This window comes from Thalassophryne amazonica, chromosome 5 (genome assembly GCF_902500255.1).
Source record: "Thalassophryne amazonica chromosome 5, fThaAma1.1, whole genome shotgun sequence".
In the NCBI taxonomy this organism is placed as follows: domain Eukaryota; kingdom Metazoa; phylum Chordata; class Actinopteri; order Batrachoidiformes; family Batrachoididae; genus Thalassophryne; species Thalassophryne amazonica.
In genome coordinates, this window is record NC_047107.1 from 55,011,998 (window position 1) to 55,033,016 (window position 21,019).

General features: G+C 43.6%; 1 protein-coding gene across 3 annotated transcripts in view; it reads left to right on the forward strand.

The window, feature by feature from the left end:
• Positions 1 to 21,019, forward strand: part of emid1 (EMI domain containing 1) — a 328,184-nt gene that overhangs the window by 262,983 nt on the left and 44,182 nt on the right. For all 3 annotated transcript variants that reach the window (XM_034170293.1, XM_034170296.1, XM_034170294.1), the window contains exons 7-8: positions 14,630 to 14,674; positions 14,778 to 14,885. In XM_034170293.1, coding sequence (XP_034026184.1) covers positions 14,630 to 14,674; positions 14,778 to 14,885 — 153 coding nt within the window. The remainder of the gene's footprint in view (positions 1 to 14,629; positions 14,675 to 14,777; positions 14,886 to 21,019) is intronic.

Sequence of the window (21,019 nt, forward strand, 5' to 3'; positions counted from 1 at the left end):
GAGGATCCTCTGTCCAAATCACCATCAGACTGGAAAATCAGTCAGAGCCTTTGGGCAAGGTCCTAAATCCCAAAGTTGCTCCTGGTGTGTAGTGAGTCACTTGCATGGCAGCACCTTGACATTGATGTGTGTGTGTATGTGTGTATCGGTTAATGTGAGTCATCACTGTAAAGCACTTTGACCATAAAATGCTATATGAATGCAATCCATTTACTATACTTCACGTGTCCATGCTGCCATGCTACAGAAACACTCCTTTTGGAAATCTATAAATTTGGAAGCTTAATATAAAACATCTGTTTAATCAGCAGCGAGTAAGCATTCACTCCACAGAAAGCAGAACGCATCTGGATTTTATCTTTTTCCCATTTGGTCTTGCGCACAGTCCAAATGGACCACACCACAGGAAACCTTTGCAAGTTGGGCCTGACCCACTCCAGCAGGCCTGCTCCGACCACAACCCAGAGCATCTTGTCAAACAAATTGGATTTGTAGGCATAACATTCTTGGCGCAGTCCAGAATACATAGTGAGTTCACCCAAAATGAACAATGCTATTTCTGTCCATTTTATAACCTGCTCTCTTAGGTAGCGCAGTATTTTCTGTCATGAACTTGTACTATTTGTGGTGCACTTTTTAACTTCTGACCTACTGTAAGTATGACACACCTCAAGACATAAATATGTTGGGGTGCATCGTGGGAAAAACGTCAGGGAGTCTGTGTGTGCTGTGTGTTGTATAGCATGTCTTCATATGACCATGGTAGTAGCGCACATGTTTTGCAGAAGTACACACCCTCCATCCTCTTTGGGGAAAAGTACCATGGTTCAGCACCATGGCCAGCTCCCATGGCCACCTCAGTGGAGCTGTCAGTGTCAATGTGAATTGCGCTTCATATGCACGTTAGTCAAGGGACAGTCCTGCCACAGTCATGTGAGTTTCTGAATAAAGGAAGACATTCTTATAAATTTGATACTCAGCAATGTAACATGATATTGATTGTTGGGTTCTATTTTAAAAGCTTTCTTGACATTTATTGTGGTAAATAGACACACTTGTACATCCTTAACCATCTTCTCCATACTATCAGACACTTCTAATGGCATTTGTACTAAAATCATGGTGACAAGAAGTGGTTTACTTTGAGAGTTTTAGCTTGCCCCGTACTATTACATTGTGTCCCCATTTAGCCCATGACTGTGTTGCTGTTCTAACTGCATACTGGACCAATTAAAATAATATTTGTCCCAATTGAAAAGCTGAAACCTAAAACATCTCAAATTGAGGAGCAGATTTAAAAATTACCAAGTTCACCATGCATGTATTAAGTGCTTTAGATTTATTTTAATACTCATATTTACACATTTACTACCAATTCTGTTGCCCTGCTCCTTTATAATCATGCTCCCACTGGGGTGGGGGCTTCTGGAGCTGTCATTGCTCAACCCAGACTAGTGCTGTGTTGATATGTTGGTGGGAGAAAAATCATCATCATAGCAGCAGACTGTAGGCGAGAAAGGGAGGTGCGGTCATTTTTCAATGTTAATGACACGGATAATAATTGACTTAATTTAAATATTCATTAGAGCTTCAATGTTTTGCATAGCATTATATTTAAACAGGAAGGCCTGACTCTGTACCTTCAAAAGTAAACTTTCAGTGAAGTTATAGATGAATTCCTCTCTGTAAATCACAGAAATTATTCACATTTTTCTGATTAAAACCGAGTGACTCTATGCACTTAAATAATCCATTTTTGTTGTCCATCTTTTCTCCTCATTAAAGATAAAACAACTTCTGATTTGTCCTTTTTGCTATTGCAGGCAGTAACACTTGAAAGTTTTAACTTTGGTAGCAAATGCCATCGCAGTGCGTGATTGACTTGCTCACAGCCATAGGTGGCACACGTTTGACTTCATCTTCTCATTAAAACAATGGAACATTTGGTTTACTTTCTGCCTCTTACAGCAGTAAATGCAGCATTAAAGTTCTTACCTTCTCAGAATAACATGCTCATAATTATGTTGTTTATTCTTGCTATTTTTCCCAAATATTTTCACTTTGTGGGGTGTAATCAAGGAAATTAGTTAGCCATGTTAGTGCTTCATAATTAGCTAGTAGAGGCTTCCTGAAATCACTCTCATGCACAGTCAGTGTTTAACTTGTCACTTACAGTAGCACAGGACTTGTTGTGAAAGTGTAGTGACACGGACCCACAACAGGGGGCGCAAATGAACGGTCAATAGATGAGCCAAAAAGTAACAATTTAATGTTGTGAAATGTGCACAACGAATATACAGACAATCTCAGAATATGATTACAGTCAAATTACAAAGGTGACGTGTGGGCAGGCTCGAGGATAGAAGACGTCTGTCCTGAGAAGGGCCGGAACCACACGATTTCCGCCACCACCGAACCTGGTGAATACTGGAGCCGCCAAGTCCCGAATTCCCAGGTGATCACCATCTCCGACTGTCGGATCTGGTACTGCTGGCGAGAACAAAGACAGTCAAGTGTGGGTGTGTGCACACCCAGTAACAACAACGGTGGGAATGCCACCTCCACCTCTCACTCAGTATGTGATGAGTACCGCAATGATTCCTCAGGGGAACAGAGTGCCGTCCTGCACTCACTCAGCTTCCACAGAAAGAGGAACCGGTACTCCTGCAAACACTCACAATATATAGATATATTGTAACACAAAATGGCTGAGGATATTACCTTCAATGAAGTACGATATCTCGGCGATGAGGTGGAGATGACGTCTGGGTTTTATGGAGTGAGATGATGAATGAGTGACAGCTGTCAGGAAGTAATGAGTAACAGCTGTCACTCCCAGCTGTGTCCGTGGCGGCAGCGCCCTCTCGTGCCTGAAGCCCGCACTTCAGGCCGGGCGCCCTCTGGTGGTGGGCCAGCAGTATCTCCTCTTCTGGCGGCCCACACAACAGGACCCCCCCCCCTCAACGGGTGCCTCCTGGCGCCCGACCAGGTTTGTCGGGGTGTCGGCGGTAGAAGTCGGCCAGGAGGGCCGGATCCAGGATGAAGCTCCTCTTCACCCAGGAGCGTTCTTCGGGTCCATACCCTTCCCAGTTCACCAGATATTGGAACCCCCGGCCCATTCGACGGACGTCCAGGAGCCGGCGCACTGTCCAAGCCGGCTCCCCGTCAATGATCCGGGCAGGAGGCGGCGCCGGACCGGGAGCACAGAGGGGTGAGGTGTGGTGAGGTTTGATCCTGTAAACATGGAAGACCGGGTGGATCCGCAGTGAAGCTGGGAGCTGGAGCTTCACCACGGCAGGACTTTGAGGATACGGAAGGGGCCAATGAACCTGTCCATCAATTTTGGAGACTGTACTTGCAGGGGGATGTCCTTCGTTGACAACCACACCTCCTGCCCGGGCTGGTATGCAGGGGCCGGGGTCCGCCGTCTGTCTGCATGGGTCTTGGCCCTCGTCCGGGCTTTCAACAAGGCAGAACGGGTGGTGCGCCACACCCGACGGCACCTCCGAAGATGGGCCCGGACTGAGGGCACACCGACCTCTCCCTCCACCACGGGAAATAATGGGGGCTGGTACCCCAAACACACCTCAAATGGGGAGAGGCCGGTGGCAGAAGACACCTGGCTGTTATGCGCATACTCGATCCAGGCCAGATGGTTACTCCAGGCCGTCGGGTGCGCGGATGTTACGCAGCGGAGGGTCTGTTCCAGCTCCTGGTTGGCCCGCTCTGCCTGTCCGTTCGTCTGTGGATGGTACCCGGACGAGAGGCTCACGGTGGCCCCCAGTTCCCTGCAGAAGCTCCTCCAGACGTGTGAGGAGAACTGGGGACCACGGTCAGAGATGATGTCGGTGGGTATCCCATGCAGACGGACGACGTGGTGGACCAGGAGGTCTGCTGTCTCCTGGGCTGTTGGGAGCTTCGGGAGGGCCACGAAGTGGGCCGCCTTGGAGAATCGGTCCACTATCGTGAAGATGGTGGTGTTGCCCTGGGACGGCGGGAGGCCCGTGACGAAATCCAGGCCGATGTGGGACCAGGGGCGATGAGGCACCGGTAATGGCTGGAGAAGTCCTTGGGACCTTTTATGGTCTGCCTTGCCCCTGGCACAGGTGGTGCAGGCCTGGATATACTCCCGGACGCCGGCCTCCATAGACGCCCACCAGAAGCGCTGCCGGACAACTGCCACGGTCCTTCGCACCCCTGGATGACAGGAGAGCTTGGAACCGTGACAGAAGTCCAAGACTGCAGCTCTGGCCTCTGGTGGGATGTATAAACGGTTCTTTGGACCTGTTCCTGGGTCCGGGCTCCGTGCCAGGGCCTCCCGGACGGTCTTCTCCACGTCCCAGGTGAGGGTGGCCACGATAGTGGACTCCGGCAGGATGGGCTTTCGGTGGATCCGACAGTGCAGTTTTGACCTCCTCTTCGTGTACCCGGGACAAGGCATCCGACCTCTGGTTCTTGGTCCCGGGGCGATAGGTGATCCGGAAGTCAAAACGCCCGAAGAACAGTGACCAGCGGGCTTGCCTGGGGTTCAGCCGCTTGGCGGTCCTGATATACTCCAGGTTCCGATGGTCAGTGAAAACCGTGAACGGCACAGACGCTCCCTCCAACAGGTGTCTCCACTCCTCAAGAGCCTCTTTCACCGCAAGGAGTTCTCGATTGCCGACGTCATAGTTCAAAGTGACAAAGTTTTTCAAAGTGACAAAGTGACAAAGTTTTTTAATTCGGCACACAAAATATTCAAATAGAAAAAAAATGAACAATTCCACAAACAAACAGTGAGTCCGAAAGGGTGTGGGCTGAAGCAAAGCTTATTAGCGCCCACCCCTGCTAGTACAAGTCCAACAATTCTAATCAGTCATATTTACATAAATATAAATTCACTACTACATGTCGACACACAGACATACACATCAATATACTATTCACTTATAATTATATTTATATACTACCAGATCATAAGAAAGTCAAATCAAGGCACTTTACGCCAGTAAGGACTAACCTTACCAACCCCCAGAGCAAGCACTAGGCAACTGTGGTGAGGAAAAACTCCCTATAACGAAGAAACCTCAAGCAGACCAGGCTCTTGGGGGTGACCCTCTGCTTGGGCTGTGCCACATATACCTATATACATACGTATATACTTTACAAACATAAATATATACATACATATACACAGTCACTTATATACATATACACCTACCCATATCTATATATCTACATACGCATATACATACCCACACATTCAAATATACAATAAGTCCCACTTATAAATTGAACATTCCATATAAATCAAATTATATTTGCTTCTTTATGATACTTAGACATAATGTTCTTTTTGAGTAGTTTCTTAAATCTCACTAAGGTACTACTCATTCTAACCTCTGTTGAACATTTGTTCCATTTCCTCACCCCAACCACAGACACACAAAAACCCTTTACATTTGTTCTTACTGGTGGTTTCATAAAAATTGCACAACCTCTTAAACTATATCTGGATTCCCTCAATCGGAACAGACTCTGGACATGTCTCGGTAAGGCTTGGTTTTTCGCTCGAAATAAAGTTTGAATTGTAATGTAATCGACCAAATCAATGAATTTTAATAAATTTAAAGACACAAATAGAGAATGAGTTGGTTCATGATATTGTTTATTGCAGATGATTCGTATGGCTCGTTTTTGCAAAAGGAATATTGGATTGGTATTTGATTTGTAAGTGTTTCCCCATGACTCAACACAATATGTCATATATGGTACCATCAGAGAATGATATAAAGTAAGTAACCCTTCTTGCGGCAGTAGGTCTTTGGCTTTATACAAAATGGCTATAGTTTTTGACAATTTTGATTTCACATAATTTATATGTGGTTTCCAGCTAAGTTTATTATCAATTATAACACCTAAAAATTTATTCTCTGTTACTAACTCAATTTCCTTATTGTTTATAGTTAAATTTTTACATTTTGGTGCCTGTTTATTTCCAAATATAATACATTTAGTTTTCCCAAGGTTGAGTGACAACTTATTAGCGTCAAACCAAACCTTAAATTTTTCCAGTTCTTTCTCCACTATGTCCAGAAGCTGTTCAAGATTTTCACCGCTACAGAACACAGTTGTATCATCCTGCAAAAAGGACACATCTCAGTGAACTCGACACCCAACTTATATCATTTATATAGATTATAAACAACAAAGGACCCAGCACTGAGCCCTGCAGCACCCCACATGTGACATCCCTGAGTTCAGAATTTGTATTATTGAATTGAACATACTGAAATCTGCCTTGTAAATAACTAGCTATCCATTCATATGCCAGACCTCTGATTCCATATTTCTGCAGTTTACTTAATAGTATTCCATGGTTAATTGTGTCAAACGCTTTCTGTAAATAAAAAAAAACACCTATTGTGTATTGTTTATTATCAATTGCAGTTGCAATACTTTCCACAAAGTCCATCAAAGCATGTGATGTAGTTCGAGACCTTCTGAATCCATATTGTTCTTCACAAATTATGTTATGCTTCAGTAAATAATCATTTAATCTTTTAGCAAATATTTTTTCCAAAATTTTGGAAAATTGTGGCAGGAGTGATATAGGTCTATAATTAGAAAATGTGTGTTTGTCACCAGTTTTAAACAGAGGAATTACTTTGGCTATTTTCATTTGAGAAGGAAATTTACCAGTACTAGTGACATATTGCAAATATAATTGAACGGTTTTACTATACAATCAATAACTTTTTTTAATAAAGCCATATCCAAATTATTAAAATCAGTCGATTTCTTACTTTTTGAACCATGAACCAGATCAAGTATTTCCCTTTCATGAGTACCACCAATGAACATTGAAACAGATTTGTTAAACGTTGAATTATTTACCCAGAAGTTATTAGTTGATGAGTCAATCTTACTGGCAAGATTTTTACCCACATTAACGAAGTATTCATTAAAGTGTTCAGCAATAGAGCTCGTCGTTATCAATCGTGATGTAGTTGTTACTCTGAAAAAATGAAGGATAATCTCTAGTTACTCTATTCTTTTTTACTATTCATTTAATATGTTCCATGTGTTTTTGATGTTATTTCTATTTTTGACAAGTAACTCATTATAATATGTTTTTTTACTGAGTCTCATGATATTGATTAACTTATTCTTATATGTTTTATACTTACTTTCAGCTTCCTTAGTTCGTAGTTTTATGAATTGTTTATACGAGGTCTCTTAGATAATAAACCGACCCTTTTATTTTTTTTTTTAACTATACGGATTTGAATGACATGCGATTACACCAATCATGCTTGAACCCTCGTGCGCATGCGTGAGTTTTTTCACGCGTTGTCGGTGACGTCATTTCCCTGTGGGCAGGCCTGAGTGAGATGTGGTCCCGCCCTCTCGGCTGAATTCCTTGTTTCACACGCTGCTCGAGACGGCGCGCGTTGCTTTATCAAAATTTTTTCTCGACCTGTGAGGAATATCCGAGTGGATACTATTCGAGAAATTAAGCTGGTTTTCTGTGAAAAGTTTAACGGCTGATGAGAGATTATGGGGTGTTTCTGTCGGTGTAAGGACTTCCCACGGAGCGGGACGTCCTGCAGCGCTTCCAGGCGCCGTCGTCGGCCTGTTTCGAGCTGATAACATCCTAATTTAAGGCTTAATTCACCCAGGACATCGTGAGAGAACAGAGAAGATTCAGAAGAGGCCGGCATGAGGACTTTATGCGGACATTCCACTGTTTAAGGACATTTTTTTAATGAAAGACGTACGCGCAAATTCGCCGAGTCGTTTCCGTGACGACTCGGCAAATCTGTGTGCGCCGCGACAGGAAAAACACCTCCGTGTTGAAAACCATTTGTAGAATTCAGGCGGCTTTTAATGGCTTTCAACAAGTGAGTAACTGAGAATTGTTTAACAGCTTGGGCATGTTCCAACTTGCCCGTTAAGATTTCCAACGGAGGTGTTTTTCCTGACGCGACCCCCCCCGCGGTCGGGTCCAGCCCGACATGCGACTCTGCCCGCACGTTCTTTCATTACAAAATGACCGTTAACAATGGAATGTCCGAAATAAACTCCTCATGCCGACTTCTTCTGAAAGTTCTCTGTTCTCTGACGACTTACTGCGTCAACAGAGCCTGAAATGTGGAAGTTTCAACTTGAAAACGGCGAGACGCTGCCGCCTCGAAGCGCAGATCGCCGTCAGGCGCCCGTGACCGTCCTTAAAGCGACACTACCAGACCAAAATCTCTCATCAGCCGTTAAATTTTTACCGAAAACCAGCTGAATTTATTGAATGGTGTCCACTCTGTTGTGCCTTACAGTTTTGAAAAAATTTTTATCAACAAAGCAACAGTCTGAGCCATTCCTAAACAATTGAAAAAAATCGACGAGCGGGTGGACGACTCCTCACTCAAAGACTGCCCACAGGCGAATGACGTAACCGACAGGCGTGAAAAAAACTCTTGCATGCCCACGAGGGTTCAAGCATGTCTGATGTAATCACACGTGATTCAAATCCATATGGTTTTTGAAAAAATAATAAGTTGGATACTTTTCTGAATAGACCTCGTATAGTACGTTTTTCTTTTTACATGCCCTCTGAAGTCCCTTAGTTATCCATCGGTTTGTTGCCTATATTGATTTCTATATATTTTGTCAACAAATGGACAGTGTTTATTATACAAACTGGAAAAAATGGAAATGAAAGCATCATATGACCTGTCAACATCATCAACAAAAACATCTGACCAATTCTGACTTGATAAATCCTCCCTTAAATTATCAATTGTTTCAGGTGTTACTTTTCTACTCATGAATTTGATATTGCTTCGATACATACAACAACCCTCCAATGCAAAGACTGAGAAAACTGGCAAGTGATCACTGATATCACTGACCAGTAGTCCCCCACTAAGATTACCGGATATAACGTTAGTTAAAATATAGTCAATGAGAGTTGTTGAGTCCATAGTTATTCTGCTAGGATGAATGATGGTTGGAAACAGTCCTAAACAGTACAAGGTGTTTATAAATGAGGTAATTTGTGGATGATTGTGAGGGTTTAAAAAATCTATATTGAAATCTCCACAGACAAATAAATGCTTATTTCTGTTGATTTTGTTGTACATTCCTAAGATAATGTCTTCAAAGGTGTCAATATTTGTCCCAGGAGCTCTGTAAATGCAACTAACAACTATGTTTTTGGAGTTTATAGATGTCATTTCTATGGTAACACATTCCATGATGTTGTCCACTGTAAATGACATGTTGTTAATGAGTTTACAGTTATAATCTGACCTTACAAACAATGCAACGCCTCCGCCCCTTCTCATCTGCCTATTAACCAGGAACAATTCATAACCATCAAGATATACCAGATCTTTATTATCCTCATTTAACCATGTTTCTGAAATTGCAATAACTGAAAAACGTTTTTTGGATGTTTTCAAACAATCATTAATAGTGGACAGATTACGAGAAAGACTTCTGCTGTTGAAATGTATAATTGAAAAATTTTCATCATTGATTTTATAATTTTTGAATTGTTCTTCTGTAAAATATTTGCACTGTCTCACAATATTCTCACTGAAAAAGGTATCAGGATCATTTTCAGATTCGAAGGGGTGGTTAGCAGAGTTATTATAATTAAATGTATCTAGACAGAGCTCCTGGGCAGAAATAAACAGATCATTATCCTTAGTCATTATGTCTCTCTTGTCTCCGGGTGTAGATGATGTGGATGAGTGGGTTGCTCCAGTCTGCATCATGGTGCTGTGATGTGTTTGAGTCCTCATACCTATTGTTCATATTTGTCCAGCTCCTCGATGTTCCTTATTGCCATGACTTTTGCTTGTTCTGGTGATCCGTTCAGTTTGATGAATATTTTACAGTTTGAAGTCCATGTGTGCTGGATTTTTCCCTGTTTCTTTAAGAAGCGTGCTTTCCTGGCGATGTCGGCATTCCGTTTGGTGAGATGTTCATTGATGAATACGTTTGTCCCTTTCAGTTTTCTTCCTTGTTTTAACAGTGCTGTTTTGTGTTTCTGTTGATGAATCTCATGATGACGGTTCGTTTATCACCGTCATTTCTCCGGGGCAGAGGGTGGCACGCTTCAATGTTATTTAAATCCATTTCTATACCTTTAGATAGGAGGAAATCAGCAACCTGTTTTTCCACAGAGCTGACCTCCTGTTCACTGGGCTCCCCTCCGCTCTCATCTGTTACCGCCCGTGTGTAGGACCGTGGTTTGATGTGAAGACCTGTGATGATGACGTCGTTAATTCTGGTGTACTGCTCCAATTCAGCCACTCTATTTTCCAGCTGCACCAGATGCCGGTCTTTCTCGGCGTTCTGGAGCCGTAATGCCTTCACCTCCTCCACCAGATCCATGATTGATTTCTGTTGCTGCTTCACAACAGAAATGTCCTCTGATAGAAAGTCCAGAGATTTTTTTATATCGTCACCTTCCTCCGCTGTCAGAACCTTCTTAGGCCCCATGGTCGGCTTATGAGCAGCTTGTCAATCGCTGATGTTAACAGCCTGCGTTGTTTGTCACCGGGATGGATCTGCACTGCGCTGGTGCCTCGCGGCCTCGGTGTTTCTGCGCTGATGGATCCGCGGTGGCTGCACGAGGCCTCGGGGAAGCGGCACTCGTGACGCGCGGCTCTAATGACGCAGCGCGCGGCCTCAGTGAATTCACCACGTTGGGCAGGCCTCGGACGTTGTTGCTGTCCAGTCGCGGGGCTAAGTTGCCGGTTGAGGTGGTATTCCCACTGTCCGGGTTGGCAAACACCGGCGTGGCAGATGGCAACTACAAACACCACCTCTGAAAACTCAGGTACAAACTTTTTGCAGCTCGCTCTGACGACACGCAGCTCTGACTGACTGTGACTGAGTAGTTCCGTTAGTTCCGTTCAGCCGGGGTCAACCTGCGTGAAAAGTAGGCACATGGGTGAAGAACCTTATCAGTCTCTCCGCTCTGGGACAGCACGGCTCCTATCCCTGAGTCAGAGGCATCCACTTCAACCATGAACTGGCGGCTAGGGTCGGGCTGCACCAAAACTGGCGCAGTAGAGAACCGTCGTTTCAACTCCTTGAACGCGGCTTCGCACCGATCCGACCAGGTGAAGGGGACTTTTGGAGAGGTCAGGGCTGTCAGGGGGCTAACTACCTGACTGTAGCCCTTAATGAACCTCCTATAGAAATTAGTGAAGCCGAGGAACTGTTGCAGCTTCCTACGGCTTGTTGGTTGGGGCCAATCTCTCACCGCCGCAACCTTGGCCGGATCAGGGGCAACGGAGTTAGAGGAGATGATAAACCCCAGGAAGGACAAAGACGTGCGGTGAAACTCGCACTTCTCGCCCTTCACAAACAGTCGGTTCTCTAACAACCGCTGCAGGACCTGACGTACATGCTGGACATGGGTCTCAGGATCCGGAGAAAAGATGAGAATATCGTCCAGATATACGAAGATGAATCGGTGCAGGAAGTCCCGCAAGACGTCGTTAACCAAGGCTTGGAACGTCGTGGGGGCGTTGGTGAGGCCGAACGGCATGACCAGGTACTCAAAGTGACCTAACGGGGTGTTAAATGCCGTCTTCCATTCATCTCCCTTCCAGATCCGAACCAGGTGATACGCATTTCTAAGATCCAGCTTAGTAAAGATTTTGGCTCCATGCAGGGGGGTGAACACGGAATCCAACAATGGCAACGGGTATCGATTGCGAACCGTAATCTCATTCAGCCCCCTGTAATCAATGCATGGACGGAGTCCGCCATCTTTCTTGCCCACAAAGAAGAAACCTGCCCCCATCGGGGAGGTGGAGTTCTGGATGTAGGTCTCCATTGATTCGCGCTCAGGTCGTGAGAGGTTGTACAGCCTGCTGGACGGGAACTCAGTGCCTGGAACCAAATCAATGGCACAATCGTACGGACGGTGCGGGGGAAGGGTGAGTGCCAGATCCTTGCTGAAGACGTCAGCAAGATCGTGGTACTCAACCGGCACTGCCGTCAGATTGGGAGGGACTTTGACCTCCTCCTTAGCCTGTAAACCGGGAGGAACCGAGGATCCTAAACACACCCGATGGCAGGTTTCGCTCCACTGAACCACCACCCCAGATGGCCAATCAATCCGGGGATTGTGCTTCAACATCCATGGGATGCCCAAAATCACGCAGGAGGTAGAAGGAGTTACAAAAAACTCAATCTCCTCCCGATGGTTTCCAGACACCACCAGAGTTACTGGTTGTGTCTTGTGTGTGAGTAAAGGGAGGAGGGTGCCATCTAGTGCCCGCACCTGCAATGGCGAAGGAAGCGCCACCAGAGGGAGCCCTACCTCCCTTGCCCATCTAATGTCTAGCAGATTCCCTTCTGACCCCGTGTCCACCAGTGCTGGGGCTTGAAGGGTTAAATCCCCGCTCAGGATTGTGACTGGGAGTCGTGTGGCAATCTGTGTGTGTCTCACTTGAATGTTTTGACACCCCCTTAGCCCAGTCTCTAAGGGCGAGTGTTGTCGTTTTGGCCGTTTGGGGCAGTTTTTCTGTATGTGCTCCTTTGAGCTGCAGAGAAAACACTCCCCGTGGATCAGCCTCCTCCTTTTGGCCCTGTGCGTTTCCCTAACAACGTCAGCAGGGGGAGCTGTTGCCCCACAAAGCGCTGCGGCTGTGGAGCGTGGGGAGGGCGGCCCCTTTTCGAACCCGGAAGGGAGAGGGGCGGCGCGTATCCGGTCACGTCCTTCGCCTCGCTCCCGACGGCGTTCCTCCAACCGATTGTCTAACCGTATAACGAGATCGATAAGCCCATCTAAATCCCGCGGTTCCTCCTTAGCTACCAGCTGCTCCTTCAGAACCAACGACAGTCCGTTTATGAAGGCGGCGCGGAGCGCAACGTCATTCCAGCCGGACCTCTCAGCCGCGATGCGGAAGTTGACTGCATAAGCGGCTGCGCTCTCGCGTCCCTGTCTCATTGACAGCAGCACAGTTGAAGCGGTCTCTCCTCTGTTAGGGTGATCAAACACTGTTCTGAACTCCCCCACAAACCCAGTGTATGCTGATAACAACCGTGAGTTCTGTTCCCAGAGCGCCGTAGCCCAGGCGCGTGCCTTACCCCGAAGCAGAGCAATCACATAAGCTATTTTACTAGCATCTGACGCGTACATGACGGGACGTTGTGCGAAGACGAGCAAACACTGCATAAGAAAGTCCGCGCACGTCTCCACACAACCTCCGTACAGCTCAGGAGGGCTTATGTATGCTTCAGGGGATGGTGGGAGGGGTTGTTGAACCACCACTGGGATATTTATATCCAGCACAGGGTCGACAGGAGGACGAGCTGCAGCAGCGCCCTGAGCGCTCGCCGCCATCTGCGCGGAGAGAGCCTCCACCCTGCGGTTCAGGAGGATGTTTTGCTCAGTCATTTGATCCAACCGAGCCGTAAAGGCGGTGAGAATGTGCTGCAGCTCACCAATCACGCCTCCTGCAGACGCCTGCGCTCCCTGCTCTCCCATTGGTCGTTCAACAGCCGGGTGACGCCCCTCGGAGTCCATGACGCTGGCCGAGATATCCTGTTGTGAAAGTGTAGTGACACGGACCCACAACAGGGGGCGCAAATGAACGGTCAATAGATGAGCCAAAAAGTAACAATTTAATGTTGTGAAATGTGCACAACGAATATACAGACAATCTCAGAATATGATTACAGTCAAATTACAAAGGTGACGTGTGGGCAGGCTCGAGGATAGAAGACGTCTGTCCTGAGAAGGGCCGGAACCACACGATTTCCGCCACCACCGAACCTGGTGAATACTGGAGCCGCCAAGTCCCGAATTCCCAGGTGATCACCGTCTCCGACTGTCGGATCTGGTACTGCTGGCGAGAACAAAGACAGTCAAGTGTGGGTGTGTGCACACCCAGTAACAACAACGGTGGGAATGCCACCTCCACCTCTCACTCAATATGTGATGAGTACCGCAGTGATTCCTCAGGGGAACAGAGTGCCGTCCTGCACTCACTCAGCTTCCACAGAAAGAGGAACCGGTACTCCTGCAAACACTCACAATATACAGATATATTGTAACACAAAACGGCTGAGGATATTACCTTCAATGAAGTACGATATCTCGGCGATGAGGTGGAGATGACGTCTGGGTTTTATGGAGTGAGATGATGAAGAATGAGTGACAGCTGTCAGGAAGTAATGAGTAACAGCTGTCACTCCCGGCTGTGTCCGTGGCGGCAGCGCCCTCTCGTGCCTGAAGCCCGCACTTCAGGCAGGGCGCCCTCTGGTGGTGGGCCAGCAGTACCTCCTCTTCTGGCGGCCCACACAACAGGACTGCTGCCACTAACATCTGAAATGTTTTAACCTGTTCACAAATCCTTTGGCTGAGCCAAAATAAAGTTTAATCACACAGAATAGCTAGCAATAAAAATGTTCCATCAATTATAAAAGAAATTGTGCTCATAGTGTGTGTGTGTGTGTGTGTGTGTGTGTGTGTGTGTGGTGACAAGTGCCGTATGACACTACAAAATTTCTTTGTTGATCTCTGAGGAAGGTCCAAACAATTTAGATCATCTCACCTAATTTGTTATAGATTTCCAGGTTTTCAAGCAGCACACAGCTCACCTCTTTGTTTTGGTTACAGGGCCACAGGGAGAAAAGGGAAGAGACGGGGTTCCTGGCAGGGATGGTAACTTGTTACTGTGTTTGCCTTTTATTCAAAGTAAAAGCATTTAAGTTGATGCAAACCAGCTAAGGTTCCATTATTACTCATGGCTGTGTCATCCTCTTAGGGAAGCCAGGATTGCGAGGACTGCCAGGTCCCAGTGGGCCTCAGGGAGAGGCTGGGGCAAGGGGCCCATCTGGAGCACCAGGAACAAAGGGATCCCCAGGACCAGTGGGTGAGAGAGAACTAAAACTAGCACAGTTACAGTAACAGACAATAGTGAGCTGAGTGAGACGAACCCAAAAGCAAGATGTTGACAGTTTGTTCATGCTGTCAAGGTTTGTGTGCGTCTGACAGTGATGGGAGAATAAAATGCCAGGCTCATCTGTCTGCTTAAACAGTCATTTATTGAAGAAGACTTTTACACAATTGACCAAATCCTTGTGGAAACAATCATCTTATAAAAGACTGACTTGTGATATTCTGCTTGCGTTTCTGTTAAACCACTCCATCATCCCACACCCATAAGTGGTAAACGTGCAGCATTCCATTTGTCTCTGGGGCTTGAATGCTGGGCACTTTGTTGGTTTTCTTTTAAAATCAGAAGTTGCTAAAAGTATTGTTTGATGGGTAGTAAAACCATTTGCCTGCAGACACCATAAACTCGCAGTTCAACCCCTTTGTGTTCTACTGCTCACGATGATCAACTCTAACAAAAACTGAGGCATAAATACATTTAGTGTGCACATACTAATAAGCTGTTGTTAAAACAAAAAGTGGATAAGCAGCTGTGATGTGAAAAAAAATCTAAATATAGCAATCTACATTTGAGGTCTTACGTTAACATGCAACTTGAAGAAAAACCTTCATCAAACTCTATTTTAACTAACGTCACACATTTTATGTTACCAGACAATACAGATGTCAGGTCGACTAGAATGTGCCTTCGTCACAACATAAAATCACTAAAAAAATACTTAAAAATAGATTTAGTATTTCTGATGTGATTCCCTATATCATCTTTCAGTGGGTCAAAGGTTTACATACACCGAGATGGCTGCTTCTTTAAAGCTATAGTATAGTGTGTAGGAGTTAGTGTCAGCTAATGGGGAGATTGCAGGTTGGATTGTGGCTGTCATAGTTTTGTTTCCATTCATATGTTTGTTTCTTTGGTGATGGGGACTCAGGCTCCGCCATTTTCTCTTGTGACTAGCAATATGTATTATCCCCCATTTCACAAAAATGAGGCTTCTCAAGCTTGTTAGCCTTCATTAGCAACCAAAAGAGAGTGTATACGGGAGCAACCATTAAACTTTCTTCCTTTTTCTTGAGTCTTCTGGCCACCACCCCGCCATGCCATTAATCAGAAATGGACGGAAGGAAGCCATTAATTAAGAATGGACATTCAAAAAGCACAACACAAGTTTATACAGTTGATCACCAGAACAAAGCCTGAGCCTGTTTATTCCCAGATTTGGTTTAATGGCTTCCTCGTTGGTTAACAGCCTTCTAGGTCATGGCGATGGAGCACTTTCTTTAAAGTGGAGGATGTCACATTTCAAGCTGATGTTTCCAACTTCATCAATTCCTTATTTGCAATCCTGTGGTTTTGTAGGACCTGTATAAAAAACTTCATTAATTCCTGGCTGTTCATTTGCATGGTCCAAGCTTCACATGAATTTGTACATTGTACAGTTATAGGCAGTGGTGGGCACAGATAACCAAAAAATTAACTTCGATAACAGATAATAAGATAACTGAAAAGTTATCTTTGATAAAGATAAACCGATAAACCACCCAAAAATGTATCGGAAGTTACAGATAATCGATAACCGATAAATTCCAGTGTTGTCTGTGTGACATTTGCAGTTACTAAAGAGCTGAATTTGATTTTTAACATGATCGCTTTTGAAAGCATCAAAAGACCTAAAGAATAACCAAGAATGTCTGACCATGCTGCCCCCTGCAGGAAACAGCACAGACAAATCCTGAGCACGCACAAAATCAACTCTTTACTAATCATAATCATTTTTCTTTCAACATTCTGCCCCTGCTGGAAGCTCTTGTTTACAACAGTGCTCCCACAACAGAGGCACACTGAGAGCAGTCATAAGGCCAGCTCCCTATCAATTTCAACACTGCAGTCAGGCGGAGGTCTTGAAAAATAGTCATACTAATTTATGGTTTTTGAAAATACTGATAGAATAACTCCATTAATGTCAATTCTGTCATTTGTACAAAGTTAAAATATAACATATATCTTTTAATGTTGAATAAGGCACTAATTCTGAGGTTTTGTAACAAACACAGACTGCAAAGCATTCTGGGTAAAAGTGCTAAACAGTGATTGGTTCAGTAATCCATTATGTAAACCAACACGTTAATGTGACGTGTGTCGTGTGTTGGTTTAAAGATAAATGTGCTTTTGTAAAATATTCCATTTTTATTTGTAAAAACAGGCATTTTTACGGAGCCCTGGAAGTGTCATCGCAATTGCATGTTTTAAAACTTTTATGATGTTGTAAAACGTGTACTCAATATTAGTAAGTAAGTAAGTAAATTTATTTATATAGTGCCTTTCACAGACATAAGGCCATGTACACACGTTGTCGGGTATTTGTAAAACCGAATATCTTACCCTTTCAGTTTGGGGAAAAAACTTCATCCACACTACGTCGTTTAAAAAAAAAAATCCATCCACATCGAACCGTATAAATGTGTTGTAATTAGTCTGCCAAACCTTTGGGTGGCGGTACTGATTAAAATTCTATCCAATCAGGAGCCTTATTCTCTTGTCGTCACTTCCACAAAAACTAAAAACATGGCGCCAACCTCGTTTGTGTGGACCGATAAGGAGTCGGAATTACTTCTAACCGTAGTTTTAGAATACAAAGTTAACAAATATATGCACACAAAAAGCGCCTGGACAATGGACAATACCAACACTTTGACAGCAGCCATGTACCCAGACGTTTAATACTGCCATGAACACTCCTGGCCAGTAGATGGCAGTAGCGGCCTTGAAAAAATGTCAAACAAAATTCCAGATAATCCGTGTCTGCTACATTTAAGATGCGTGGAATTTAACAAACGCAAATACACTAACGTCTATAAACCCAGAGAATATATTCACGAGAGTTTTAGGCACTAGAGTTTAATGCTGTTATCTGTGGACCCTGAACAGAGTGTCTGAAATGCATTTGTCCTGTCGTGAAAGTCTGAGATTACCTTATGCTACCCATAATGCATTGCTGCCTGGCACAGCATGTGCTCACAAAACCTTAAAAATTAGCACATTACTTTAAAACGAAAACGTATATCTGATATTTTCACTTTATAAACTTCAGACATGACAATAATTTTAAATAACTTGTCTAAAATGAGTGGTTAAAATTTGAACCATAAGTTAAACATGTATGCCTCTGGATGACTTGGTGACATTGCGATTCTATTAGTATGGTGTTAAAGGAAATTACTTTTTTCGGTCACCAGTTCTCCTTCGCTTACAGACGACAGAGTGGTTTCTGTTTGCAGAGGGTAGAACAACATCTCTATTAGGAAACTTTTAACAGGTAGGTCTCAACAGCTTTAACAGTTTTGAAAATGTTTTTCTCTGTTCAGCTTAGTTTAGTACGTTATCGGTCTAAAGGTTATCGGACGGTAATTCATCGGAAGATAATTAGTCCGATGATGGTTTTTAAATTTATCTAAAAAGATATTCCGATAATGAAAACATTATCTTCGATAATTATCTGTTATCGGATTATCGGAAGTGTGCCCACCACTGGTTATAGGTCATATCTTGGAGCTTTTTGGGGTGGCTCCTAAGGAGGAACCTGGCTTGTGGAGATTCAAAATGTGATGGATGCCTTGGCTTAATTGTTTAGATCTTTATCCATTCTTTTAAACATAATAAGGCAGCCACAGTTAATTCTTTATATTGTCAATTCATCAGTCAGAGGCTTTCAAAAATAATTCCATTACTTTCTGGAATCTATCATGCAGTTTAAAGAGGTATTCACCTTTGGCGTAGGTAAACCTTTTAGATGCTGAAAATTTAACTTAGTGACTAAAACTGAATTAAATCTATCTTGTAATTAGGATTTTTTTTAAAAAGTTCATTTGGATATTAAGTAGACATGATAGTTGAATTACCTCACATATTGTGTGATAAAACAAAACGTGCAGTTTAGGAAATTTGAGTTTGAAAGTTTTTAACCAAGGTGTGTGTAACATTATGGCCTGAACATCTGCTCTAGCTATGGGCTGTTATTTTTCTACTACAGCATATGAAGGGAATACCACTCTCTTCCTTTCTAACTTTTGACCCCTGCTCTGTGCCTGCTGCTGGGTAAAGATGAGATCTAAAGCAAAAGTTAAGCTACAAACCTACTTTTAGAGAAGCACCATATGACTTCAATCTGAAATGAATATATACATACAAATCCTATGTTCTTATGATTTCCATGTGCCAGTGTTAGTTTTTCTATCTACCTTACTTCATAATGTAAGTCTCTACCAGCATTACATTATATTCTGTCTGAAACTTTTTTATTCTGCTGGTTCCTTTTTGTTTGTTTTTTTTAATGAAAGATGGACTGGACCATATATTATACCAGACAAAAGGTAGATGACATCAAGCAGCAGGGACCTTGGTGGCCATTAGACTGAGGCTTTTGCAAATGAAAGAAGCTGACAATCTTATTTCAAGGAACACATAACTACAACCACAGCTGCTTCTAATTTCAATCATGCATGTGATAACATTATTCCTTGCAACAGTCCTAGACATAATCATTAGATAGTAGACAGCTACACTTCTGTGAAAATTTTGTGAACCCTTAAGCTATTGAACTTTTTATCCCCTGCTGGCCGAAGTTCCCGAAGACATTGGCATAAATTGCCAATGTTGTGGCAGTTTATGATTTCTGCATTCTGTAATCAACTCAATGAACTCAACTTTTTAGGAAGAATTTCATGAAATGTGGTACAAGTCCTTGTTATATGTTGGTGATACGCGTATTATCATATTGTTTGAGTTGGGCCAATTTTACCAGAGGCCCTTGATTAACAAATCTAGACTTCGTTGGTTTCATGAGTGGGTGCCTGCATTCTGAAATCAAGTCCTCTCACATTTTTGGGAAGAATTTTGTAAAACTTGGTCCAAGTTCTTGTTATAGGTTTGTAAGACGATTCTTATCTTATCGTTCGAGTTGAGCCCATTTTACAAGAGTTACGGCCCTTGAATTACAAATGAACACTCTGTCAGTTTCATGAGTGAGTGGCTCCTTTCTGAAATCAACTCCTCTCACATTTTTAGTAGGAATTTTGGGAAACGTGGTACAATTCCTTGTTATAGGTTAATAATACGCATATTGTAATACTGTACAAGATTGACACAACAAACAAACCTAGACACTGCCACTTATATGATTTGGTGTCTGCATTTTGAAATCAACTATCACATGCCTTGAAATGTTATCGGAATGTAGCAAGCACTTGTACCAAAGCAGCATTTGCCAGCGTATTGTGTTCTCAGGGCACTCTTGTTAATTCACTTATGACATCAAATTTTAAAAGAGAACTCTGGGTTTCTTAGCTTCATGATATAATAAGCTCTTCCCAGGCATCTCGTGATCTCAAAGACTTAGATCCCAGAGACATAAATGTCACTGCTGAAATAAGTGAATCAACACGTTTGCCACTTTCCCTACAAATAGATACGCAACTAGTGGCTAAGGCCAGGAAGCCATTGAATCTTAGTTTTTAAGGACACTCCAGCTCCTCACTCAGCTTCTCAAGTGCTCTAATCAGGGTATCCACTAATTCCAGAAAGCATGGTCTGCAAAGTCAAGTCAGGGAATTTGCCTCCTTGACAATTCAGAACTCCATGACTTTATCCGACACCAGTACATGCACACTGTTAAAGAAAAAAAAAAAATTATGTTGTTTTTAACGGAAAAATTCTGGCAGCTGTGGTTGTCAGGGGAATTCTGTAAAAATTACAATGAATATGTAAATAGATTTGCATAAAATATGTAGCAGATTCAATGAGGAAGTCTTACTCCATATGCCCTTCCTGACGCAACATTGCATTACATGGAGAAATGTAGCAGGGGTGGGACTTGAACTGGGAACCTTCCGCACTGAAACCAAGTGTACGAACCACTTGGCCTGAGAGAACAGAATCAGTCCACTTCATAGAGATTTGACGAGAACGAGCGCCTCCAGTTTGAAATTCAAACATGTTATTCTTGCTGTAACGTTACAGTTACATAAACATAGATTAAATTTTGTTACTGTCATGTTTAAAAGTATATTACCTACTAACAAATAGTCATTGTTATCTGTCTATCTGTCTAATTAATA